The sequence below is a fragment of the Peromyscus leucopus genome, chromosome 2 (genome assembly GCF_004664715.2).
Source record: "Peromyscus leucopus breed LL Stock chromosome 2, UCI_PerLeu_2.1, whole genome shotgun sequence".
NCBI classification, from domain to species: Eukaryota; Metazoa; Chordata; class Mammalia; order Rodentia; family Cricetidae; genus Peromyscus; species Peromyscus leucopus.
The window spans coordinates 26,553,757-26,579,240 of NC_051064.1; the positions used below are offsets into that span (position 1 = coordinate 26,553,757).

The 25,484-nt window shown below is 39.8% G+C and overlaps 1 protein-coding gene across 1 annotated transcript; it reads left to right on the forward strand.

Annotated features, from left to right (window-relative positions):
- Positions 1-25,137, forward strand: LOC114710232 (short-chain dehydrogenase/reductase family 16C member 6). The gene is made up of 7 exons (XM_037202439.1): positions 1-102; positions 506-855; positions 7,198-7,329; positions 10,653-10,752; positions 11,536-11,680; positions 21,409-21,534; positions 23,431-25,137. Exons 2-7 carry the CDS (start codon positions 535-537, stop codon positions 23,555-23,557), a joined length of 951 nt encoding a protein of 316 aa, XP_037058334.1. The 5' UTR covers positions 1-102; positions 506-534; the 3' UTR covers positions 23,558-25,137.
- Positions 25,138-25,484: the final 347 nt, after the last annotated feature.

A 25,484-nucleotide genomic window follows, 5' to 3' on the forward strand; every position in this document is an offset into this window, starting at 1 on the left:
AGCAGCTCTCCTCCTTGGTCGGTCTCTGCTTCAGTTTCTGCCTCAAGTTCTTACCTTCAATTCCTGTCCTGACTTCACTTCATGACAACTGTAAGCCGTAAGGTATGTTAAACCCTTTCTCCCCAAGGTTGCTTTTGGTCATGGTCTTTATCACAGCAAGAGAAAGCTAACTAGGACAAGATAGTAGAAAAATGACTGGACCAAGTGTCCAAAGTCATGATTTACTTATCATGTAAGGCTGAGGGAGTCAAGGCACAAAAACTTTATGCTCTTAACTACAATGCTGTTCTTATCAATCAGATTATCTGAAAAAAAATCCTATTAATTAAGATGTTTCTTGTTAACACAAAATGTTCTTATAATTCTTGTTTATATAATTTACAACTCATCAAGTTTGACAATTTCTGCTAGCCACATAATTTGAATAGAAAGCCCTTGCTTTCAATGATGCTCTGTGCTGCAGCTATTGTAATGAAATGGACTCACCAGCTGCTTTTCTCCTTAGGAGAACATTCCTTTCTACAATCAATCAACATGAACGCAGTAGCAGACACAGCCGTGTTTTTTGGAAAGTTTCTATATTACTTTTTAGAATCTGTAATTTTCAAGATAATTCCTAAAAGGAAAAAGGATGTTACTGGAGAGATTGTCCTTATAACAGGAGCTGGAAGTGGACTTGGAAGGCTACTGGCCATGCATTTTGCCAGCCACGGAGCCATTTTAGTTCTCTGGGATATCAATCAAGAAGGCAACATGGAAACATGTAGACTGGCCAAAGAAAAAGGTGGTGTGAAAGTCTTTGCCTATAAGTGTGACTGCAGCAACAGGAAAGAGGTGTACAGGGTTGCCGATCAGGTGAGCTTAGCACTGCTCTTTGCTTTGACTCTGAGAAAACTGCTTTTAGCCTGTACTTTCCCCAATCCCGGGGGAGTGATGGGTTCTCCCAAAGGTTATTGTGTACTTCCAGTTAAATTCTCTTCGTCTTAAGTATGACTTCACAGCCTCCAAAAAGCAGGCACAGCCTGAAACAGTGGGAGTAGGGCTTGGTCCGGCTTCAGGGCCGAGTGCTGCCCAGCTGATTTGTTTAGCGACTCTCTCCCTCCAGGGCCCCATCCTGTCTGGTGGCTCTGCTCAGTGACTCACTAGGCATCCTCGGTTGCAGATACTCGCCAGCCCAGCTCTTCTGCTTTGGTTGTGCGACTTTTACCAAGTTATTTACCTTTCTTCACCCCTGTTTCCACATCCGTGAAATGAAAAGCCAGTTGGGGCAAGAGCATATGCAGCTCTAGCTTCCTACGGTTCATGACTGTAATGACACTGAAATCCCATCCCATCTTACGGCAAGTCCAGTGCCGGGTTGTGTTGTTTGAACATAGTATATGGAGCGTAAGGGGGGAAGCACTCGGCATATAAAAGTCCTCACACGTCACCTACCTGTGTTGTCTAACTTCCCGTGGGATGTTCCCCCTTACCCACAGTCCCCTTGGCAGACACAGCACAGCACAGTACATAGGGAAATATCAGTGTGGCAGGAAGCAGGAGAAGGGAAACTGTAGGCAGTTTATTATTCTTATTATTCTCTATTATTGTTTCCACAGAAAAAAAGGAGGCAGGCTATTTAGTAACTGGACAATTTGAATAATTTCAAAGGTCTCTAGAGCATAGGGACATCTTGGTATGCTAGTTGATGACTCTGGCATAACTGAGATAGACATGTTAGTAGCTTAGACCATCGTAATCCTATTAAGGGAAGCAGTTGGACATGTGGGATTAATGGCTTTCTCAAAGGTTAATGTACCAGCCTCTAGTCAGAGTCACAAAGAGCAAAGACAAAACAAAACAAACAAAACAAAACTTGCACCTATATTATCTTTATCTCATTAGTTACTATTTTACATAGTTTGAACACCTAATTACTCAGTTAATCAAGGCACCCAACCTCCTGAGACTATGCTGCTGCCATCATTCCTGTTAAGCAAGATGTCGAAGCCAAGAGCACCAAACATGCAGTTTACCCAAGATCATGAGGCAGAAACTGGCAAGACACCGTATCCAGGTAGCTGGAATCCACAGGGACAGACAGTTTGACCACAGAATCTCCAAGGGATTTCTCTGCAACCCAATTTCTATTTGTGGAATTCATTTTTTGATTTATTAAAAATCAATTATTGAGTTTCCACATGGTGATACTTTCTGAACCTTTCTCTTCTTTGCTTTCTTCTTCAGACTCTTTGTATTTGGGGACCCACAAGATTTGGTTTTTGTAACTCACTGACAGCTAATAGCAGTGTGGGCATTATAGTTCCCTGAATCCATTTTGGTAAAAGAGGGGAAATCAGGGTTACTCCTCATTTTAGAAAAAGGAAAGAAACATGACATGAAGAGCTCCCAGAAGAATACGTTTGGGGTGAACTTAGTGTGATCTGCTTTTTCAGGAGCTCCTGTCTCAAAACTAGGCGCCATCCAGCTCAGGGTGCCTGGAAAGGCCTTTGCTTCTGTGTCTGATCTTATATAAACTTCACAATGAAACAGGAGCTGTCATTTTGCTACTTTGTCAGTGACAAACAGAGGCAGGGAGAGCTGAAGGAAGTCAGCCAGGTCATGAACCAGGAAACTTACAGAGCCTTAGGTGGTCCTAGAGCCCCGACTGCTTTATCACGGGAGCGTCTTCCGTCAAGTGCAAACAATGAAAACATCGCCCAACCTTCCCCTATGCCAAAAAGCACCATCATCTACACCACCACCCCAGCCCCCTACAAAACATTCTGTTCTGGTTAAAGTTTTTTAGTATCCAGTAGGAAAACATCCTAAAAATTTGAAAATATTTGCCGTTGGAATATATCTGAAAAGTTTCTTCTTTGCTACTCTCTTACATGTAGCTTTTTCTGAGTGTATCACTCTATCTCGTTTTCTGCTTGTTAGTTATTAAGTATTGGGAAACCCAAGTGCTTTATCTGTAAGACTGTAACAAGTGGCACACATCATCCTCACCCTTGAGATGAGTTGACACTCAGCATGGCAGCATTCCAAAAGGCACACTAATCAGCTCTCCACAAGCAGATGAAGAAAGAATTTTCAGTTCCAGCATACAAAGTCAACATATGCAGTCAAACACAGCACACATGCTTATAATCCCAGCATTGGAGAGATTGAGGCAGGAAGACTGTGAGTTCATGACAAGCTGAGGCTATATAATCTTGGTGATGAAGAAGCGTAAATTTATGTAAAAGCAGGTATTGTATGTGCTGCCAGATTGGATGTGAATCAATGTTCCTCTCAGCAGTGAGTCTTTTGGCAGATTCTTAATTTCCCATAGCCTATTTTCTAATCCATGAGCTAGAATAATGCCTTCCTAAACGTCTTCTTAAAGTACAGCAGACATTAAATCCCATAACCTAGATCATCCTCCTGCTGCTATAGTGTCCCACAGAGGCAGGGCTTCTCTTGGAGTGACCTGAGTGACCATTCATTCCCTAAGATGTTTAGAGATTTTACACAAAAGACTTCATTTCCTCGCCATTTTCTTTTTGACCAGGCATCCATCTCTGACCTAGGATTGAGTCCTTGTTTACACTCATTGTCCCAATAAACCTGTCTCTCACTGATGTTTCCTTAGACTTACCTTCCTCCAAAACACGGAGGTCTAATCCCAACATCAAGTCAGCATCACTAAGTCTCCCTTTAACAACTCACCCCCTTACCGGTATCAACAGCGGTGTTCTCCCCATCTTTCCAAAGCAGTTCCAACTGGTAGGTTTAGCATATAACATGGACCAGGAAAAGAAAAGTCAGGGTGGACAACGCCTCCTGTCTGGAGGAAAGAAAGAGCAGCTGCATCTACCAGATTTGATTCAGGAGTTTTGGAGTTTTCAAGTCATCACTGAACCTGTTTCCTGCTCTGCCCCAGCATCACCTTTGTCACTGTGACCTACAAAGGCGTAATCTGAGACAACATGGTAGGCAGAGAAACAGTTGCTCAGTGCTTCCTGGAGCATGCTTTGCTCCAAATGGGACTCATGCTTACTAGGTTACATAAGCAGAAGAAGTGGGCTATGTGGGAGGGAAGAGATGAGAGCTTATAAAAATGTTAGTGAGAGATAGCATTTAGATTAGAAGTAGTCTTTAGAGCAGAGTGCCCAGGATCACTGAAGTCTCTGGGCACTAGATCAAATACATCATTGTATGGGATGTCTTCATCCCAAGTGCTGACTTGACCTGGTTAGGGAAATGATGCCAATAGAATTAATCATCAGGCATCCACATGCTGACAGTAAGCCTAATGGCTACACGAAGGAATATGCTCAGAGATACACAGGCAGAGAGTGTCCTCACACTTCACTGTCACTAAAGACCGGCAGGGAAAAAAAAAAAAAAAAAAAACAGAGCAACAGAGATGCAAGAAAGCAAACTGTGCTGGGTCTGCTGGGCCACTAGCTGTTTTCCCAGCTACCCAGGAAGCTACAGTGAGAGGATCACAGGCTCAGATCCAGTCTGGGCTACAGAGCAAGAGCAATGCCAGTCTAAGCAACTTACTGAAGCCTCAGCGTAAAACAAGGGCTAGGGAAATAGTTTGAGAGTAGATCGCTTGCCTAGCATGCACAAGACCTAGAGTTTAATCCTCAGTATCAAAAAGAGAAATAAGAACAGAAGAGAGAGAGAGAGAGCTGCCCTATATGGCAGGCCATCTTCTTGAGGAAATCATATTAGCAGGTTTATTATGGCTCACGGTTTCAGTCAGAAAGCAGCACTGCACCACGCGGCACAGGGCACTGCTGGCAACCTACCTGCTGCCGCGTGGCCAGGAGTGGAAGAGGAATACCACATCCCACCATCCCCACTGAAAATCCCTCCAGTGGCTGAAACTTCCCACTAGATCCCACATCTCAAAGCTTCTCCCATGTCCCAAAAGCACCAAAGTGGATCCCAGGTCTCAGGGAACTTTCCAGATCCAAAATACAGCACATAAGTGAGACATACAAAAACTTTTGGGGTACTGGAAATGTGTTTTCTTTGAAGTAGAGGTTATATAGATACATGCATTTACTAAAATTCATCCAACTTGGCACTTAAATGCTACATTTTTATAATGTCATATATGTTTATAAACACATCAAGAGTTTTTGCTGTTTTGTGGTTTTTTTTTCTTTGTTGATATTAAAATATAGTTATATTATTTTCCCCTCCCCGTTCCTTCCTCTAGTCCCTCCTATGTTCCCCCATTTACTTGTTTCCTTTCAAATTCATGGTCACTTTCTTTTTCAGTGTTTTATACGTGTACACACACACACACACACACACACACACACACACACACACACACTTATATACTGGATAACCAATTAGGGGACTCACTCCTGGGGAAGACTGTTTTTCCTTCTCTCAGCATTCCTTAGTTTCTATAGGTCTTTTATTAGGGGTGGGGCCCCATGAGATATCCCCCTTCCCTGTTAGCACATCTGCTGGTGGTGTTCTTGCTCAGAGGTCTTATGTAGGCAGTCACATTGCTGAGATATGTCACGGGCGTTGCTTCCCTGTCATATCTAGGAGACAGAATCTCACACCAGACTTTTCAGTCCTCTGGCTTTTATGATACTTCCGCTCCCTCTTCCTCACTGTTCCCTGAGCTGTAGGTAAAAATGGTACATTGTAAAGTATCAGCTGGAGCTGGGTAACCCACAATCAGTAGTTCTTTGTATTTTCACCAGTTATGGGGTTTTTTTCGGTGGGGGTGTTTTTGTTTTTGCTTTTTGTAATAGTCTCCATCTGTCACAAAGAGAAGTTTCTTACCTATAAGTTTAAGGACAAATTTCAGAATCCTGTTAGGTATTACTCTGGCTTAGTAAGTGGAGGTGGTGGGTTCTCTTCCCAGATCCCTGATCTCAATAGCCCCTGGTAACTGATAGGCTTCTTGTACCAGGAATGATTTTCTTCCTGTGAAGTTGGCCTTAAGCTCAATTAGATAGTTTTTGGTTACTGCCAAGATGTGAGTGTCATTGTTTCACCTTTAGGAATATTTTGCCTGCTGGTCATTGTTGTGGTTCACCGTTGTCACAGCTGGCTAGTAATATTGGTTGTTCCCTCACTTGGCAGCTTTCAAAGCACCTTCCATTACTATGTAAGCTGGTCCTCAGGGAGGGGGGCTTTCAGGGCAGATCTGGCTCAGATTCTCCAGGTCCTGTGTACAGAATGAATGGTGTCTTCACCAAGATAATGTAGGTGATATGAAGAAGGAAATGGTAAAGATGGGGATGGCTTTAATTGGGTGGGGTGAAAGATCGATACAGAAGGAGAGGGATGAAGGAAGGAAAAAGTAACACTAAGGATGTTCAAAAAATCCATAAGGAAGTGCATTTTTTTATGTATCTAAAATCACATGTAATACATATAAGTGTATATAAACGTGCACAGTCAAATGAAGTTAAGTCACTTGTGCTGACATTGCTCCTAGTGAGAGCCATAGAGTTCCTAACATTTGCTCGGCCTTGGTGTAGGGAGGAGGGGACTGTACCTGCCTCGGCTGAGTCTACCAGGCTGGGCTGACTTCCCAAGGGGAGACCTTGCCTTGGAGGAGGTGGGAATGGGGGGTGGATTGGGGAGGAAGATCTAGGAGGTGGCTGGAGGGAGGACGGGGGAATCCGTGGCTGATATGTGAAATTAAGTTAATTATAAAATCAAAATTTTTTTTTTAAAAAGCCCCAGTTCCAGACATGAGAAACCCCTTTCAAAGTGTTCATCAGAGGACTCTGAGACTCTCAGAACCATAAAAGCTGCTGCTACAGCCTTTGTCACCTTCCAGAGGAAACCATGTTCTTTAAGCAATATTTCCAAATTGAAGTGTTCTTTTCAAAGATTATAATTGATCATAGGATTACTTTTGAATTGCTGAATTTCTTTATGAGAAACAATAGCAATAAATAGTTTTAATGAAGTAATACTCAAGCATGGTTGAATGATGGAGGTATGTTTTGAAGTTCACACTACCAAGTGATTTCATAGTAGTGGGTTCTTCATGGTCTCCTTACGCAAGCAGATATGACTACAATGTCACTAGACAATTTAATCTTGGGACTACCTTTATCTGCCATAGACTGACACATTGTGCATTCCACAGCTAAGCTTGAGTAATATAAGTGAAAATGTGACGTAGGAAAAATTCAACACTTCAATCCATGTCATGTTTCTCTCGTTTCTGGCTAGGTTAGAGAAGAAGTTGGTGATGTCACCATTCTCATTAATAATGCAGGTGTTGTAACAGGGAAACCCTTCCTTGATATCCCAGATCACATGGTAGAAAAATCATTTCTCGTCAATGCCATCTCTCATTTCTGGGTAAGTCTCTCTTTCATTTTTATTAGTGAGTGTAAAAATCTCAAGCAACTGTTCAGTCACTTGTCTACAAATATAGCATTTGGTTGTTTCCTGTTGACAAGTGGTGGAAGTCTCACCCTCACAAGGCTCTACTGTACCTAGCCTGGATTAGTTTTTCCTGGTCTCACCCTAGTCCAAATCGCCTTTGACAATAAAAATGTTTTCTATCTGCTTCCTCATATGGTAACCACTTGAAACATGATTGATGGGAATGAAAAGCTAAACTCTTAAATTTATGCCCTTTAATAATACTATATAGTTTATAACAATTAATGTATATTTAATTAGCCACAAATGCCTAAAGGCTAAGGCCTTGGACAGTGCCACTCTACAGAGTGGGTAAGAGACTGAAGGAAGCTGGGATTACCAAAGTTCTTTCCACTGGGAGGGATTACACTTTTGTGATAGAAAAATGATTACTGGTGGTGCATGTAAGATGTGGGATGTTCAAGTAACTGGAGCCAGGGCCATGGATAAGATGGAGACTCACAAGGGGTAGCAGGGCCTCAATCCTTTTTGTCTCTGAGAGACCTTGGAATGGATTTGTTTCAAGTCTCCTAACTCCTACTTATTGTTGCTTAAAATTTTTTCGATCTTTATAATCTTCATAAAATGTGTCTTCTTCCTTGGTCACCAGGAAGTGGTGCGAAATGACACTGGAGCCCACAAACTTATTTCAGTCAATACCAATAAAACAACTAACACGGTGCTTACATACTCTAGGTTTCCTGTGAACATTTCTACAAGTCATTGGTTTCCTTACCTGCATCATTGACATCCTAGGTTTTTGCCTTGGTTGATGGCAAATACCGTGTTGGTAGATGGAACTGGGATCCACACACTCCTGATCCCACCGCAGACCTAGAAGTCACCCTTGATTCCCTCCTGCTTTGACACTGTCCTGCCTGTTATACAACTCATGTTCAAGTGCATGTCTCTCCACCCTTGATGACAGCTGTTCAAACCACCTCATCCCTTTACTGGCAGCTTACCATGGCTTTTCATCTTCAACACTGATACCTTCTAACTTATCTTCTTCATATGGAAGCAAGTTGATATTTCTACTGTATTAATCAAATAATCTCATTCAACATATGGTTCAAACAACCCTCATTCAGAGGGTCCCAACACATTGAGAGTGAAGTCCACTTACATAGCACAGCTTGTAAACCCTAACATGACATGATAATAGCCTCTTATCTGTTTCCCAACTCTCACCTTCTCCACTTCCTGGTCATGTTCAATTAACTCCTAAGACCCTGACTAAACCCCAGTATGTCAAGCCCTCCTCAAGGGGTCTTGGCATGAGCTGTTCTTTCCCCTGACTTGCCTCCTTCTGGCCTCCTGTAGTCACTGATCCTGTACTTTTATATTGTGTGCAAGCACAGTCATGGCCTTAACTGGTTCACACAATTAACAGCGAAGGGAATCAATAAACACACAAAAGCTACTGTGGTGTATATCAGAAAATTTAGATGTGATTCTGAGCAACCAGTAAAACCAGGGAATCCACTTCCATCCAAAAACTAGGGAGAATCATCACTCATTTCTAAAATTTGAGAGACTCATAATTTTGTATATTTCCCCCTTGTACTGGATTCACCTGCTCCAAAGCTTGATGGCCAAGCTCTCCATAGATATCTCCAAACACTGTGCCTGTAGCACTTCTAGAGAAAGATTTCCTTTTCTCAAACCTGTTAAGCTTCCTGGTCTGTCAAAAACTGCCTTCCCTTGTTGCCTACAAATATTTTTCACTGGGTTCTGGTCGTACCACAAAAAGAATTCACAAAGAATTTCACTCTACCTTGCGAGTACCTACAGTTTCACTAATAGAGAATTATAAATAAACCAAAACTGCAACATTTAACTTACATTACAAACTCATTCAAAACTGCCCTTATGTAAAAGTAGTATATGTAATAATTTTTAAAGAAATAAATCAAGAGTAAAGGGAAAGTGCTTCCTCACACACCTACCAATATACTCATCAAAGAATAAAACATTAATTGCATTAAATATCTCTCACTGATTCCATATTGCAGCCCTTTACAGCCTGTCCATATTTACAGATTCAATCAAGCACTAACTTAAAATATTTGAAATAGAATGTTGCATCTGGAGGGAACATGTATAAACACTTTCTATCATTAACTAAATAATACAGTATAAAAATAATATATTGATAGCATTTACATTGAATCATGTGTTATAGGGGTTGGGGATTTAGCTCAGTGGTAGAGCGCTTGCCTAGCAAGCGCAAGGCCCTGGGTTCGGTCCTGAGCTCCAGAAAAAAAACAACAACAAAAGAATAATGTGTTCTAAATAACAGAAACATTTAGAATTTACAGAAGAATGATCACAGATTATACATAAACACTATATCATGCTATATAAGGGACCTGTATAGCTTTGAATTTTAGTATCTATGGGAGTCTCGGAACCAACATTCTTCCAAGACCTGGTCAGACTCTACTTCTCCATAGTCACTAGTTTGAATTAAATTCTAAGCAGTATAACTACAAAAATACTATTTTTATCTTTCAATGTAACTTCAACAATTAATCTTATTCCATTAGAAGATAAGATATATACAACATTGAACTCATCATCTCAATTAACAGTTGCTTTTAAAAATGAAAACTGTGCTTGGTGGCTCAATATTTATTTACTATTGTTCTGGGGTATCCACCAGAGAAGACTGCTCAGACATGGGTTTAAGCCAACAGAAATTCTTTATTAGCTGGCAGGCAACTATACTAGATGTTCAGACTCCCACTGTAGCACCAAGTCTTTCTCAGGGTGAGCTTAAGGACAAAAACCATGTTCTGGGTTGACTTACTTCAATTAACAACAGTCAAACAGAAGCAGAACTACAGAAGCCCAAAAGCAAGACTGGTACATTTAGAGACTTTCCCAGAACTACAGACTTTGATGGATTAGGACTTTGTTTTCATTTTGGCAAGTGGCACTGTCTATGTGCTGAGTTTTAGAGCCTGAGTGGTATTTCCACAATAGAGTCAGTTGTGCTAAGGTCTAGGAGCCTAGTAAGGTCTGAGGCCCAGTTATACCATGAATTTTTACTTCTTTTAAAATATTATGATTAAGATTCTCATCTAATTACCCAACTAACAGTGTCTCTATACTTCCTACTTGTGTGCTGCCATAGAATTTAACACACCATGAGGGTTAAATAAAAATTGACTTAGTGGATTATTAAGTTCATCAAATGCTTACAGAATACTGAAAATAATTAGTTAATCAATTAATGTGCTTATATTTCCCAGACTTGTAAGGCCTTCCTTCCTGCCATGATTAAAGCTGACCATGGTCACCTGGTCTGTATTTCAAGCATAGCAGGATTAGTGGGTATTAATGGACTATCAGGTGAGTATTTCCATTTACCACACATCCTTCTATTCTCCTAGAGATGGGGCCCTTCCAGAATGCAGAGAAGCTCTTCCTGTCCCAAACAGAACTCTTTTTTTTTTTTTTTTTTTTGGTTTTTCGAGACAGGGTTTCTCTGTGTAGCTTTGCGCCTTTCCTGGAATTCACTTGGTAGCCCAGGCTGGCCTCGAACTCACAGAGATCTGCCTGGCTCTGCCTCCCGAGTGCTGGGATTAAAGGCATGCGCCACCACCGCCCGGCCCAAACAGAACTCTTGAAACATTCAACCCTACTCATAATGCCAGGTGCATTCCTTCCCATTTCCTACCTCACAATGGCAGACTAGGAAAGGTATTCGCCTTCTTTTTTTTTTTTTGAGATGGGGTTTCTCTACGTAGTTTTGGTGCCTGTACTAGATCTTGCTCTGTAGACCAGTCTGGCCTCAAACTCACAGAGATCCACCTGGCTCTGCCTCCTGAGTGCTGGGAGTAAAGGCATTTTCCACCACTGCCCAGCTTGGTACTCTCCTTTTTAATAACACATAAAATAAAGTGTGTGTGTGTGTGTGTGTGTGTGTGTGTGTGTGTGTGTGTGTGTCTATTGTTTTGTTGGTATTCTTGAGTTAAGAAAAACTGAAAAAAAATCACTGTTTTTATTGGCCACACAGTGTAGAGATACTCTGTCCTCAAGAATAAGCCAGAAAGAAAGAAAAGGAAATTTATTTTTAAATCATTATGAGAATTTCCCAAGCTGTATCACTAGTGGCCCCTCACTTTATTTCAGATTATTCTTCAAGCAAATTTGCAGCTTTTGGCTTTGCTGAGTCCCTCTTCCTTGAATTAACTATGCTAAGAAAATCTAAAGTTAAAAGCACCATCGTCTGCCCATATTTCATCCAAACTGGAATGTTTGAAGGCTGTACAACCAAGTAAGTGAGTGCTTTCAGCAATCTTTGCTTGTATATAATATTAAGATATAACAGAAGTTGGCAATGAGAATTTATTAAGATAGCTTTGTTTTATTGAGAAAATAACTTGCTTCCTATATAAAATATTAAATTATAGATATCCACAAATATAAAATATTTTGAAAGGTTTGTGAAAGAAATGTTGCAAAATGATTTTTAATATGAAGATAAAATTTATCTAGAATAATTTGAACTAGAATGCTAACACAGCGTGAAGACTTTTGCACAGAGAACAGTGGACTACAATGACCTTATTGTGAGGACTGTGCCACTATTACCATTGTTAGATAATGAACTCACATGATCCATAAGTAGCACATGATTCGCCTGTGTTTGGAGAAAGACAGAGCACCAGCAAAGTGACCTTGAGGATATTTTGAGTCCACTGAAGCTATAAAATTAAGTTTAAAAACTCCAAGGCATGTGGTAAAGCATTATTTGAAATGCACAGGGTTAGGGGGAGTTTTCAGCTAAAGGTTTATTGATTAAGCTGCTGAAAGTCATAAGGACAATCATTTAAGATTTCTGGGGACTGATCAAAGAACATACTGCAGTGGAGAAAACTGTTCAAAGAATTTTTTTTTAAATCCCGTAATAATCCTGAGAGGCCATGACATCAGGAGCTCCATACCGCACCAGACTGTACTGTAGCCACTTCAGGGGGCATGGTAACTAAGTGACAATTCCCACCTTTCCTCAGCTCCCAGGACAGAAGAGTTATTCTCCACTTGATGGCAGCAGTAAGTCCTTGTCAAACCTGCTTTGAGCCACTCTGCAGAGTAGACTAAGTAGACTAACTACACTGAATGAGTAGTCTCATCTAGACAGGGCTTGTTCCTCTTACACCAACTGTCCTAAGTGGAGAAGCTCAGAAGAGGCCTTTGGCAAGGAGGGCAGGTCCTGTTTCTAGAGTGGCAGCTTGTTGTTACAGAGCCCCAGGATCCTTAGCAGTCGAACATCCAGCTCCCATGTCTTCAAGTCTCCTAAAACAGGCAAATTTTAGGTAGACTTGCCAGAGAGATGATGTCGGTAGATGTTGTCTTCCTGGACTCTAGGTTATGTAAAATCCACACAGGACAGTGGCAGCAGCTGTGAATTCCAGTTCCTTCCACCCTTCTCCAGAATAAGATGAATTGAACGGATTTAGTCAGGGAAAAACAAGGACCCATATGCCCTGCTCTATAGCAGAGATCCTACCCAGGTGAAGGCGAAAGACAATGTCAAAACAATGCATCTCTTTCTCTGTGGACCTGGCTTCAATTAGACAGGACCATGGATTCAAATATTTTTTAAGAATAGCACAACCACTTGGCAACCTTTGGAACTGGATGTGATATGATAGCAGCAGGCTATAAAGTTAACTGTCAGCAGAAAAGCTAGAAAGTCTGCTGGCTGGGGACTAGGAAGCTGACTCCAGGAGTGAAGGACTTGCTGCATAAGGAGGAAGAGAGTTCAGATCCCTACCATCCATATACACAGCCAGAGTGACAATGTGTACCTGCAACCCCAGTGCTAGGTGTGAGAAAACTGAATCCTGGGGCTTGTGAGCCAGCAAGCCTGTCTGAAATAGTAAGCCCCAGGTTCAGTGAGTTCATATCTCAGAAGAATAAGTAAGATTGAAAGACAATAGAGAAGGACATCTGATGTCAACCTTTGGCTTCCACATGCTTACACACACACACACACACACACACACACACACACACACACACACACACACGAGTTTTGGTTAAAACCACAGTCATTGGTGCCATTCAACAGCTAGGAAAATTTTGTTATACCCAAGACTACATCCTCTGGAAAATGACATCAAAATTACACATTGACAGCATTCAGTCAGAAGAGATGGACTTCCCTGAACTAATCCAATAAAGCCATTAAACAAAAACACAAGCAAACATATGTACAACAGGCCCCACAGGAGAGCACTGGGCGTTGTTGCATTTGTTTGTGTGTCTGGGACATAATATCATGATATAGTTCACACCAGCCAGAGCTGGTTGTGCAACATGTGCTAGCCTTGAACTTGTGGTCCTCCTGACTCAGATTGCAAGTGCTATGATTGTAGGCATGTGCCACTACACTCAGCCCGCAACACTCACCCTCACCTAGGCAGTGAATCATTGACCATCCAGGACATCAATTTGTGTGGCATCTTATGTGGCTGGGGCACAGGATGTGGGGGCAGTGGGGCCCACCCACCCACTCCCTGTACATGAACATGGTGCACTGCCTTGGTGGGGGTAAGCAGCCATGGGCAGTGGAGAGGACAATCATGTGTCGTCCGTGTGCAACAGAGATCAATAACTCAGTGCTTCCGGCTTGCATTTGTTATCTTGGTCAGGAACACTGGTCTTCTTAAACAGCAGCACTGAAAACTCTGAGTAGCTGTTCACCCAGTTGTGCCGTTCCTTTGCTGTTTGTTTCCGGGCTGTTCGTATCTACATCTAATGATGGGTTTCAGGAAGCTCTCACCAGAACAGTTTCAGAAACTACGTAAAATTAATCTGGACTAGGGGACTCACAGACATCTTTATTAGGTGCTATAGATGGATAAATCACAAAAACCATGAGCCCTATTCTGAAAATCTTTATTCCACCAAACTTTCTGACATTATTGTACAGCAGCTGTAAACACCACCGAGTGGTGTTTATATTGAATGACTGGCAAAATTCAGGTTCCAGATGACGTCATCAGGAGCTTGAATTTGCCGCCACTGCAATCAGTTGCTGACTTTGTTAAGGATGTCTGAAGTGTGTTGGCAGGCAGGCCATCCCTACCCAGCCCTTCTCTTTCATCCCTTTGTGGACCACGTAGGATGCAACTGGGAGAAAACATCGGGAATTTTGGGAATCAGGACAGAATTGAAAATAGCAAGTAAATCACCCTCCTGAAGTGTTCAAAAAAGCTGGTTTGTCATTAAGCTTTCAGGAGACTAATACATGGACATGAAAGGTGGCCAGTGCAATGATTACAATGTATTAGACCATAGTGGCTTTGTTTTTCCCAAGGCAGTTTCAGCACACAGGAGACTCTACCCTCCAGAAGAGGAGCTGAATGCAGTTATGTGACAAGGGAATTTCTGCGAACTGCCATTCCAAGTATCAGATAGGAAGCTAAAAGATTAAAATACTAATTATTTCCACGTAGTGTATAAAATGAATATTTTTTAAAAACAAAAACAATGGATTTTAATCAACTGTTTACCTAGGATCACTCGACAATTGGAGGTATTTTAGAGTTGTTTGCTAAAACACATTGGTTCCTAGCCAAAGTAATAGTCATGTTATCATGGAACCAATAAATGGATCTTTTAAACAAAGTGAAGACAGGAAATATAGCTATGCATTCAATTACAAATATTGGTTATGAGATATAGCCCCTATGATGTCTTCATGTCTAAAACTCCTTGTTATTATTCAAGTAAGTTTTAATCATGCTAGTAAACTTCATTAGAAATTTTCTAAAACCTCAGTGAGCTCCAAGAAAGGTAAGCACTTGGTGTTCCACACACGGGTACGGCATAGTCAAAACATTGAAAGACACAACAAAAGATAATCTTATAATCAGCAAGAAAAAAAGCATCTCATCAATAAGCAAGTCAACTAAGGTGTGATTAATAGCTGAACTTCAACAGAAACAATGAAAGACACAAAAGACTTCAGATGACACAGTCAAGAAACTAAATGAAAAATCAACCAAGAATCTTTTCCAGCAAAGTCATATTGCAAAAATGAAGACCACTAAAAACAGAGTTCATACTCCCCGCTACAAGAAACAGAAAAGGAAATACTTCAGGATGTAACAGGTGACACCAGAGAATAATCAGAATTCACATGAGAAAACAATAAAAAATGCACCAAAGTAGATAACTGTGTAAAGGGCAGTAAAGATGTGTATTTCTTTTCCTTCCTTGAACTAATTATGAATACACTGTCATAAACAATGTATACATAATAATATTGTTAAAATATCAGATGAGATGAGTGGGAACAAAGCTACATTAGACTTAGAAAATGATAGCAGATAGAAAGAACCAGAATGGAGGCATTCTGTAATGTGTACCAGCTCTCCCTTGTCCCTTCACCTTCAAAACAGAGAACTTAGTAATAACCACAATGTTGTGATATATACACAATTATATATTATAGTATTTCTATAAAGATATTATTGTAGCATAAAGAAAGAAAAAGTAGTAGAGCTTTGTAGGAACAAAATTTCTATATCACACCCAAATTAAGGTACTATATATCAAAAGTAGATTTTGCTAGATTAAAATATGTAGTATATACCTCAGAAAAACTAAATGGTAAATAACTTCAAAAATAAAATTTTAAGGTATAAAGAACATCCTTGATAGCAAAAGACCCCAGTCAAGCAGATGTAACAGACGTTGACAGTCACTTTGCAAAACAGAAACAGAGTGCACACTGGTGCTGAGCATGAATAGTGGAGTACACACTCATACTGAGGACGCCTCAAATATTGCCCAGAAGGAAGCATCTGCCTGGCTATGAAGCACCATCAATAATATCTAAAAGAATAAAGTCATATAAATTATACTGTCTTGCTAAAACAGATAAAATTATAAATCAAAACAAAAGAAAATTTGAGAAACTTCCAAATATGCTGAAATAAAAACCTACAAACTTTTATGAGTTTCAACTATTCAGTAACATTTATAATTGTAAATTACTATATAAAATATTGGATTAATACTTCATCTTCTGCCTTCAAAAACTGTGTAAACTAAGATCACAATGAATCCAATGAAAGCAGAAATATTAAATCTCACTACAGAAATAAATTAGAGTAGAAAATTAGTGAAAAGTGATTAATCCAAAAGCTGGTCCATTGAAAAGATGAATGAAACTCTGGCTGTACTAACAAAAGGAGAGAAAAGAGAAGACTCATGGCCGAAAACAAGAACTGAAGAGAGAACACCACCATCACTGCCATTCCAAATAGGAAAGGAGCATAAAAAAAAGAGTATGAGAACTCACACATTATCAAGCCAGGCGTCACCAATGCAAGAACAAACTGTCTGGGGATATGAGCTGACTGGGAGGAAAATACTGAACTAGTAACCTAAAAGTTTCCCAGATACTAACAGCCCGGTCAAGATGGCCTCCTGGAGGAATTATATTAAGCCTCAGAAGAATTAAACTCCTAAATTCTAAACACTGTTACTGCAATTAGATATAGACCATCAGACATTTTACAACTCACTCACTGAATATAATATTACCCTGATGCCAAAGCCAGACAAAACACCACCAGAACATAAAACTAAAGATCAACACCTCCTTACAAACAAAACAAACAAAAATCCTCAATAAGATACCAACAGACCAAGTACAGTATCATCCACTGATGGACGTGTGCCATGATCAAAGGGGTTTATCCTGGGGATGCCAAGTTGAGGTCATACTTCAGATAATTTCATATAATACATTGTATCAAAAGATAAAAGGCAAAAACTGCGTGGTCATCTCAATATTACAGAAAAGGCATCAACATTAACAAGATCCAACCCCTTTTGTGACAAGAGCACTCAAGAAACAAGAAATAGAAGGGAACTGCTGCAACCAGATAATCCCCTCTGTGAAGAAGTCACAGGTCGCCTTGTACTCAGTGCTGGAAACATTGCTTTGCCCCTAAGATCAAGAATAAGGCAGGGGCTGTACAGTGCTGTGCAGTGGCAGAGTGCTTAGCTATCATGTGCAAGGTCTATGCTTTATCTCCAGCACAAGAAATAAAGGACAGAGAACAAAGCAAGTGTGTGAATACTCACCACATAATACGAAATCAAAGACAGAGAAGTGGAAAGGGAGAAGAAAACCTGTTCTGAGATGACATGATATTGTGTGCAGAAAATCCTAAAGTGTACGCATGAACACACATGTTGAAGTGCGCGCGCACGCACACACACACACACACACACACACACACACATTTGAAAATATCACACACAAAACTATTACATCTAAGAAATTAATTGAGCAAGATCAATATACAAAATCAAAATGAAAATCAGTTGCATTTCTATACATTTATAATGAACAAGCTTAAGGTGAAATTAATAAAAGCAATTTCATTTATAACAGCATAAAAGTAATAAAACACATAGAACAGATTTAACAGAAGGTAACCAATTATACTGTGAAAAAATATTTTTAAAACATCTTTGACAGAGATGAAAGCAGACAAAATAAATTCCATGTTCGTAGACAGAGAGACTTAGTGCTGTTAAGATTCCACTTCTCCCTAGACTCAGTGCAATTCCTAGAGGAAACTCCAAAGGCACCACCGACTCTTAGATGAAGAGTGGCAAGTGCCCAGTGGCTGCTGTGAGAGGGGAATCAGCCTTCTCTGGAGATAAGCTCCCTGATAGGTTCTTCCATCCCAAGTGGTCAGCCCTAAACATGCGTGCATACAAATAACACTAAGTAGACTTGGCAGATTATAAATACATATAGGTATATGTGTGTGATATATGTGTGTATATATTGTTGATACATATACACATGTAACAATAATAATTACAGGAGAGGTCATGAACTTGAGAGGGAGGATAAGGGAGAAGCTGGAGGGAGGAGAAGAAAGGATGAAAATAATGGAAGTACAATACTCATGTATGAAACACTAAAAAATAAAGAGCCCAAACTAACTTCTTTTCAGGAATTGCCAACGTGTTGCTAAAATGTATGTGGAGATGCAAAGCACTGAAAAAGTTGACTGAACCTAAGCTACCCTGAAAATGCAGAAGAAAGATAAACTGAATCCATGGTTCTAATGTTCAAACTCAGTAGAGGCTCAGCAGCACAGAGAACATGCTCTGACAGGACAGACTGACAAATCAACAGGACAGAGTTGATAGTCAAGAAATACTTTACATTAACCCCCATTAAATCTCAATAAGGGTGGCAAGACAATTCAGTAAAAGTAACAGCTTTGGGATGAAGAGATGGTTCAGCCATTAAAGGATAGGCTCACAACCAAAATGTCAAAAATAACAGTTTTCAACAAATAGTGCTGAGACAATGGAAAAAAAGCAAAGTTGAACTTCAAACCCCATCACACAAAAGTCAACTGAAAATGCATGAAAGTTAGAGCATAAAGAAAAACTGGATTTTTTGTAGCCTTGGACTATGCGGTGACCTACCAATTGTGATACCAACTGTGACCCCAAAGGTACAAACAGCAACAGAAAACAAACTGGACCCATCAAATTGTAAAATGTTTGTGCTTCAAAGATAATCAGTAAATGAATTCAGTCTCTGTGGGTTTTCTCATTTGTGTATCCTAGATTTTACATAGATACATAAAACCGTGTGTGTGTGTGTGTGTGTGTGTGTGTCTCACCCACGTGCTAACGTGTCTGTTCTGAAAATAGAAGTGAATCTGTCTAGAGAAAGGAGGTTGAAGATGGGAGGGGAAAGGTAGAGAAAGAGGAGGGGAGAAACGTGTGGAGAAGTGTGCTCCAAGTACATTATATACTTGTTTGAAAATGTCTTCATGAAACCCAGTATCATATGCAATTAATATATGCCAGTTTAAAAACTTACTGAAAAAAAACTTCTATGCTCCAAAGGACATCAATAAAGTATATATATGCTCATAAAAATTATAAATCCTATAGGTTATTAAGGACTTCTTTCTAAACTACATAAAGAAATTTTAACAATGGACTAGTAAAAAAAAGTTGGCAAATCTCAGTAAACATTTCCCCATGTGTGAGTAGAGACACATGCTCAGTATGTCTTTGCCATCTGTCTTAGTTAGGGTTCCTATTGCTGTGATAAAACACCATGGCTGTAAGCAATTTGGGGAGGGATTGTTTCTCTTACACCTTCATATCACAGTCCATCATCAAAGAAAGGCAAGGTAGGGACCTGAAGGCACGAACTGATGCAGAGGCCATGGTGGAGTGCTGTTCACTAGCTTGCTCAGCCTGCCTCTTACAGCACCCAGGACCAGTTTCCCAGGAGGAGCACCACCCAGAGTGAGCTTAGCCCTCCCATATTAATCATCAATCAAGAAAATTTGCCACAGGCTTACCCACAGGCCAATTTGCTGGAGGCATTTGCTCGACTGAAGTTCCTTCCTCCCAAATGGTCCTGGCTTGTGCCAAGTTGACTTAAATCTAGCTAGCACAATATCTTAACTATTTTATTTCTAACATTAATTTAAAGCAATATCAGTGAGAACTGATAGTAATGTGAGTAAATACTTTTTAAAATTTTAGGTTCAACTATTTTATTTTATGTGTGAGTGGTTTGCTTGCATGTATGTATGTACATCATGTGTAAGTAACCCTGGTGCCTAAAGAAGTTTGAAGAAGTCATCAGATCCCCAGGAACTGGAGTTAAACAGGTCTATGAACTATGATGTGAGTGCTAGGAACAGAACAAAGCTCCTCTGCAAGAGCAGTAAGTGTTCTTAACCACTGAGATACTCTCAAGGACCAAGTATATGATTTTAATGATAGATTGTCAAGGTCACACAAGGAGTATAAATGCCAGGAAATTATAAAATGGTAGCAAGTAAAGGCTATGATGTTAAACAATGGTTTATATAATCTTGGAGTACCTATGTACATAAAAGACAAAAAAAAAAAGAAGTCTCCAGAAAAAAAACCCGAAAGCTCCTTAATCCTAAGGTGATGTTTAAAGGATGAAACAACCTGGTCTGTAGAGTTTCTATATAAATGTGTTGAGCCCCTTAAGCTGGAGCACCAGGGACTTTCAAGAGTTGTCAAACTTCAGTCACAGAAAACTGATTACTTTCCAAAACTCAGAAGAGAAACAGTGTCTGAATGTATATGGTTCAAGTTATTGAAAAAATATAAAATATGAAAGAAATAGAATCTTTACTTTCAGTCTAGTCCACCACCTCCTATTGCTTCATAAATCATTTCACTCAATGATGGAACTACCATCTGCCTAAAATGATGCATTACTCCTGCTCAAGAGATAGTTTTGGTAAATTATTTTGAAATTTTACTTCTTAATAACATATGGTTTTATGTCTATTATAATTCTGTATGTTTGTGAGGAAGGAGAGGAAAGAATGATACAAAAATCTAAAAATAATTGCATCATTCTTTACATTGTGTGTGTTGCATGTGCATGTTTCTTCAAGTGTGGGTACACACTCACATGTGTACATGCAAGCTTACGGTTGACATAAGGAATCACCATGACCACATTTCCATCTTATCATTGAGGCAGACTCTTTGAATCAAACTCAGAGCTTGCTGATCTGGCTAGTCCTGTTAACCAGCTTGATCCCATCTCAAACTTCTGGGGCTGGAATAATAAGTGGTCTGCTCTGCCCACCTTACATTTATGTGAATTCCGGGATTCAAACTCTGGTTCTCAAGCTTGTGAAGCAAGTACTTTAACCGCTGAGCCATCTCCCTAGACTAGTAATTGCATCTTTATATCCAGAGCATAGAGCAGAAAAGAAGCAAAGACTGGGCATTCACACGAGGCAATAAAGGATATCCACAGTGCTCCCAGTGTTGGCCATGAGAGAAAATGCAAGTAACCCCAAGTATTCATTGTCTTTTTACTGTTTGCAGTTATCGTTTCTACTGTAATTCAGTATCTAAAATCTAACACTCGATACTGATCACCATAGAAAAGACCACTCCACTGACCCAACCTCTGCATTTTCATTCCAGGTATCCACTTCTGTTACCTCTACTGGAGCAAGAGTATGTGGCTCAAAAAATTTTCAATGCGATTTTAGAGGAACAAGTTTACCTCCTCATACCCAAGTTTGCATATTTCGCATTGATTCTCAAACAGTAAGTTAATGAAGTTAATTGGGCTTTGGGTTGATTGTGAACAAGTTGTCTGGTCATTGTTAGTTTTTCTATCTATAAGGTAACTTCACTGTTACTTAAAATTATGACAAATAATTTTAATACTACACAAGGACAATTTATTGGACTATTGTGAACTATATCTTTGTTGTTTCAGATACTAATTAAATTAACGCATTATTTAGACCTCTCAAGAACACACTGTATTTATTCCTACACAGAACAAAACAGCACACAAATTCTGGGGTGGGGGGCACTGGAGAAGTTTTAAGGTTGTTTCCTTTTGTTTTGTTGTTGTTATTGGTGGTGATGATGGTGGTGACGGTGGTGGTGGTGGTGGTGGTGGTGGTGGGGGGGTGTGTGTGGTGTATGTGTATTTTTATTCACTTACTTGGGTTCCTTGAGATAACAATCATATTGCATATTCCAGGTTTTCAACCTCCTGCCTCAACTTCCCTAATTACTGTATACAACACCACATTCAGCTTTTTATTGTTGTTTTGTCTGTATTTTTGATCAATTAATTTAGTTTATATAATACAGAGTTATATTTTTGCAATAATGCATAAAAATTCTGATTTTTTTCGGGGAAACACTAAGTTATTTGGTAATTTCTCCATTTCACTCTGTGAAAGAATTCCCAAAACTTCCTTGAAGGCCAACACGGTGAATTCTAGGGTATTTCTGCGTAGACTCTCATAGGCCCACAGCAAGCATGGAGATATTGTCTTCTGTGTGTTGCCTCCAGCCATGATGGATGTTCAGGAGGCTTGCAAGCATAGCACGTCTGGAGTCTAGAGAGGACAAAGAAATGACAAGATGAAGTGGAGATGCTGAAGCTTTCACATCAGGCCCTCCCCCTGCTGTATGCACAAGATGGATTGCCCTTCTGAACAGTGCTTGGGATCAGAAGTGCTCAAAACTTTAGATTTATTCAAATTTGGATTAGTTTATCTTGGAGATAGAATCTAAGTCGGAACAGGTATCCATGTGTTTCCTGCATAACTACACAGGCACACAACTCAAAGACCATCTCATGAAGTGCTTTTATTATGACTTGTCATATGTCATGTGTGGAGTTTTCCCCTCCTGGCATCACCAAGCTTTGACAGTTAGAGCACGAGGAAGGATTGTGTTCCTGGGAAACTCAGTACTTCCTTTACTATTTCTATCTACCCCATACATTCCCTATTCTTCCTCAGCTGCCCTAATTGCTTAAGAAAGCCAACATTCATCTTTGTATGACCCATCACACTTGTCATGGCCTTCTAGCACTTAACACACTGGACACTTGTGTGTGTTCTCTGAGGGCACACTTTCTAAGTTCTTTCCTGGTCTATGCTTACACCCAGGATAGGACCTGGTAAACATGCTCGGTTAAGTTGAGCAGAACTAAACTGATCCAAGTAGAAGTAATCTGAAATTCAGCATTATTCTTGATCTAAGCAATGGTTCTCAGTCTCACATGTGCATTAGAATCATCCTCACACTTAAAGTTAGTCTTCTTAGTTGGTATGCTTTTATTCTAATTCTTCCTATTGTTGTCAAGAAAATAAGGATATTTGGAGTAAATAAGGAACCATCTGGTCTCTCCAAAAGGCCAGGGAGCATAGCATGTGCAGAAACTGAGGGGTTTTTTTTCAAACATTGAGGATGATTCTAGGGTGTAGGAAGGGCTGAAAGCATCCACCATCATCCATGATGTTGATGGCCCTGAACTATGATTGGTGGCGTCCTCCCACCATCCCTCCCAGTAAGTGACAGATGCACAGCATGACCTTTCACCCTTGATTTTATTTGCACTTAGTCTTTGCAAAGTAGTCCCTTCAGTGACTTTAAGAGTCTTAAAGGATCACAACTTTTTCTGCTTTTCTCTAGAATGATATCTCCAAAAATGATGATTGCCCTTGGTGAGTACCTTGGTGTGGATTCCTGTATGACGTCGTTCAGAGGGAGAACAAAGGCAGAAGAACTGCAGGCTGAAACAGAAAGGAAACAGGAATAACCTAGGTCACAGACATGATAATCACATGCAGAGATGAGATGGTATCCTGTTTGGAATCCCCCTAGCAGTTGCATCATGCCAGCCTACCCAGGCTTCAAAAGTTTGCAGCTTCTCATCCCAGGAGACAGTTTGCACTCGGCTCTTTCTTTTCTTCTCTCAGTTTTTTGTTGTTGTTGTGTTTGTTTGTTTGTTTTTAGTTCAAACAGGTTCTCAATATACTGTCTAGGTTGTCCTTTCAAAATCCTCCCACTTTAGCCTCTGAGGGCTGGATTTGTAGACATATATCACCACACTGATACTTTTCTAAACATTTATATTATTTATCCAGATTCCCATGTAATTCTTCAGTTTCCTAAATAAAAATGTCACAGTGCTTCCAGTGATCTCTGATCACACAGATCATATATTTATAAAATGTTAATGCAAATTGGCCCTAATCTTAATCAAAAATAGAATATAAGACACTTCCAGGAATGAGGTAATTATAAGTAATGAGCTTGTAAATCAGTGTTGTGGACTGATAATTCTTTAATATCCTATTTAAACATACATATTAATTTTGTAGTTAAAAATGTTTACTTCACAAAATGAAGGCTGGTTTGTATTGCCTAATTAACCCTACTAGGTTTAAATGATCATATGAAGACTGTGAGTGGGACTGAAACTGAACATGCTTATTGGATTGAAAAAAATCTGTAACATCAGTTTTGTTTGCATCCCAATATGTTGAACAATTCTTCACTGTTTCAATCCATAAGAAAAATAAACACTTTAGATCTTCTACTCTCTGCTGGCTTATAAATAAAACTTATTTTTGTAACAACCTCAAAAATACTACCTTATTTAATATATCTTAATTCAACTTATTTTTCAAACACCTAACATGGGAATTTATACTTCATGTCTTGCCATTTCATACACAATCCTAACAACGGCACTTCTGGTGATATCTGGGCTAAAGATGCTTCTTTAACTGTAGTTACTACATACTGATCCCATTCACCTCTCCTACATCCAAGAACTAGTGATAGTGATGCCAGAAATTTACATTTCTACTGCATTACAATATGTCTTCCATTAGTGAGAGAGCTTATTACTAATATCTATTCTTATTTTACTGGGACACGGTCCTAATACATTCATGCAACTAAAGCATGGTTTACCTTGTGGCAGAAAAAGAAGGGAAAGGTGGCCTAACAGAAAAATAAAGCAGTAAGGTGAGAGGATGTCGGACAGTTTTGTGAGTTTAAAAATGGACATGATTTGCTTTCACTGTGTACTCTAGGGAGAGTCTTTTTATCCACTGGTTCAACACATATTTACCAAGTACCTGATATCTATAACACTATAAACAGAGAGATGAGTAAGACACTCACTAAATATAGAACAAGAGCTTCAAGGTGCTGCTAACCACACAGAGACTTTGGTTTGGTTTAGTTTTGCCCTTTTCCTGGTCAATATTGTTCGTCAATATTGTAGACTTAGAGTATTTAAAAACCGTACAGTCTGTTCTCCTGCTTTTTATTTGTATTGACATATTCTGCATGAAAAATTAATAAAATCTTTACCTCTCTGCATGAGAATTGCCTCAACTCCCTAATTCTATTCCCCCTGGTAATCCAGTAAGCATCACATATCATATATGTTTCTAAGAAACATTGCTTATAAGGATCCCTAGTTGGTAGTTGGCAACTTGATGGGAGTGATAAATGGACAAGATGTACCTGGTAGGGAATGACGACGTACTCTGGGCTTCCTGGGGCTGGAGGATTCTGCTCCCTTGCAATGTGAAGGCTTTGTCCATGGAAGTATTGAGTCTATGAGGTTGTAAGACAAACATCACATGTGCCCCATTCCAAAGCTAAAGAGAAAATGTGTCTGACCTGTGTGCTGACTTCTATGTGGATTATTGCTGGTCCTGGATCCT

What these genes read in the sequence shown, in the direction of transcription:
- LOC114710232 (XM_037202439.1), top strand. Translation starts at nt 535, where the DNA reads ATGAACGCAGTAGCAGACACAGCCGTGTTTTTTGGAAAGTTTCTATAT. An exon ending in TTTGAAGGCTGTACAACCAA is followed by an intron (nt 11,681 to 21,408) that starts GTAAGTGAGTGC and finishes TTTTCATTCCAG; the next exon opens with GTATCCACTTCTGTTACCTC. An exon ending in TTCGCATTGATTCTCAAACA is followed by an intron (nt 21,535 to 23,430) that starts GTAAGTTAATGA and finishes GCTTTTCTCTAG; the next exon opens with AATGATATCTCCAAAAATGA.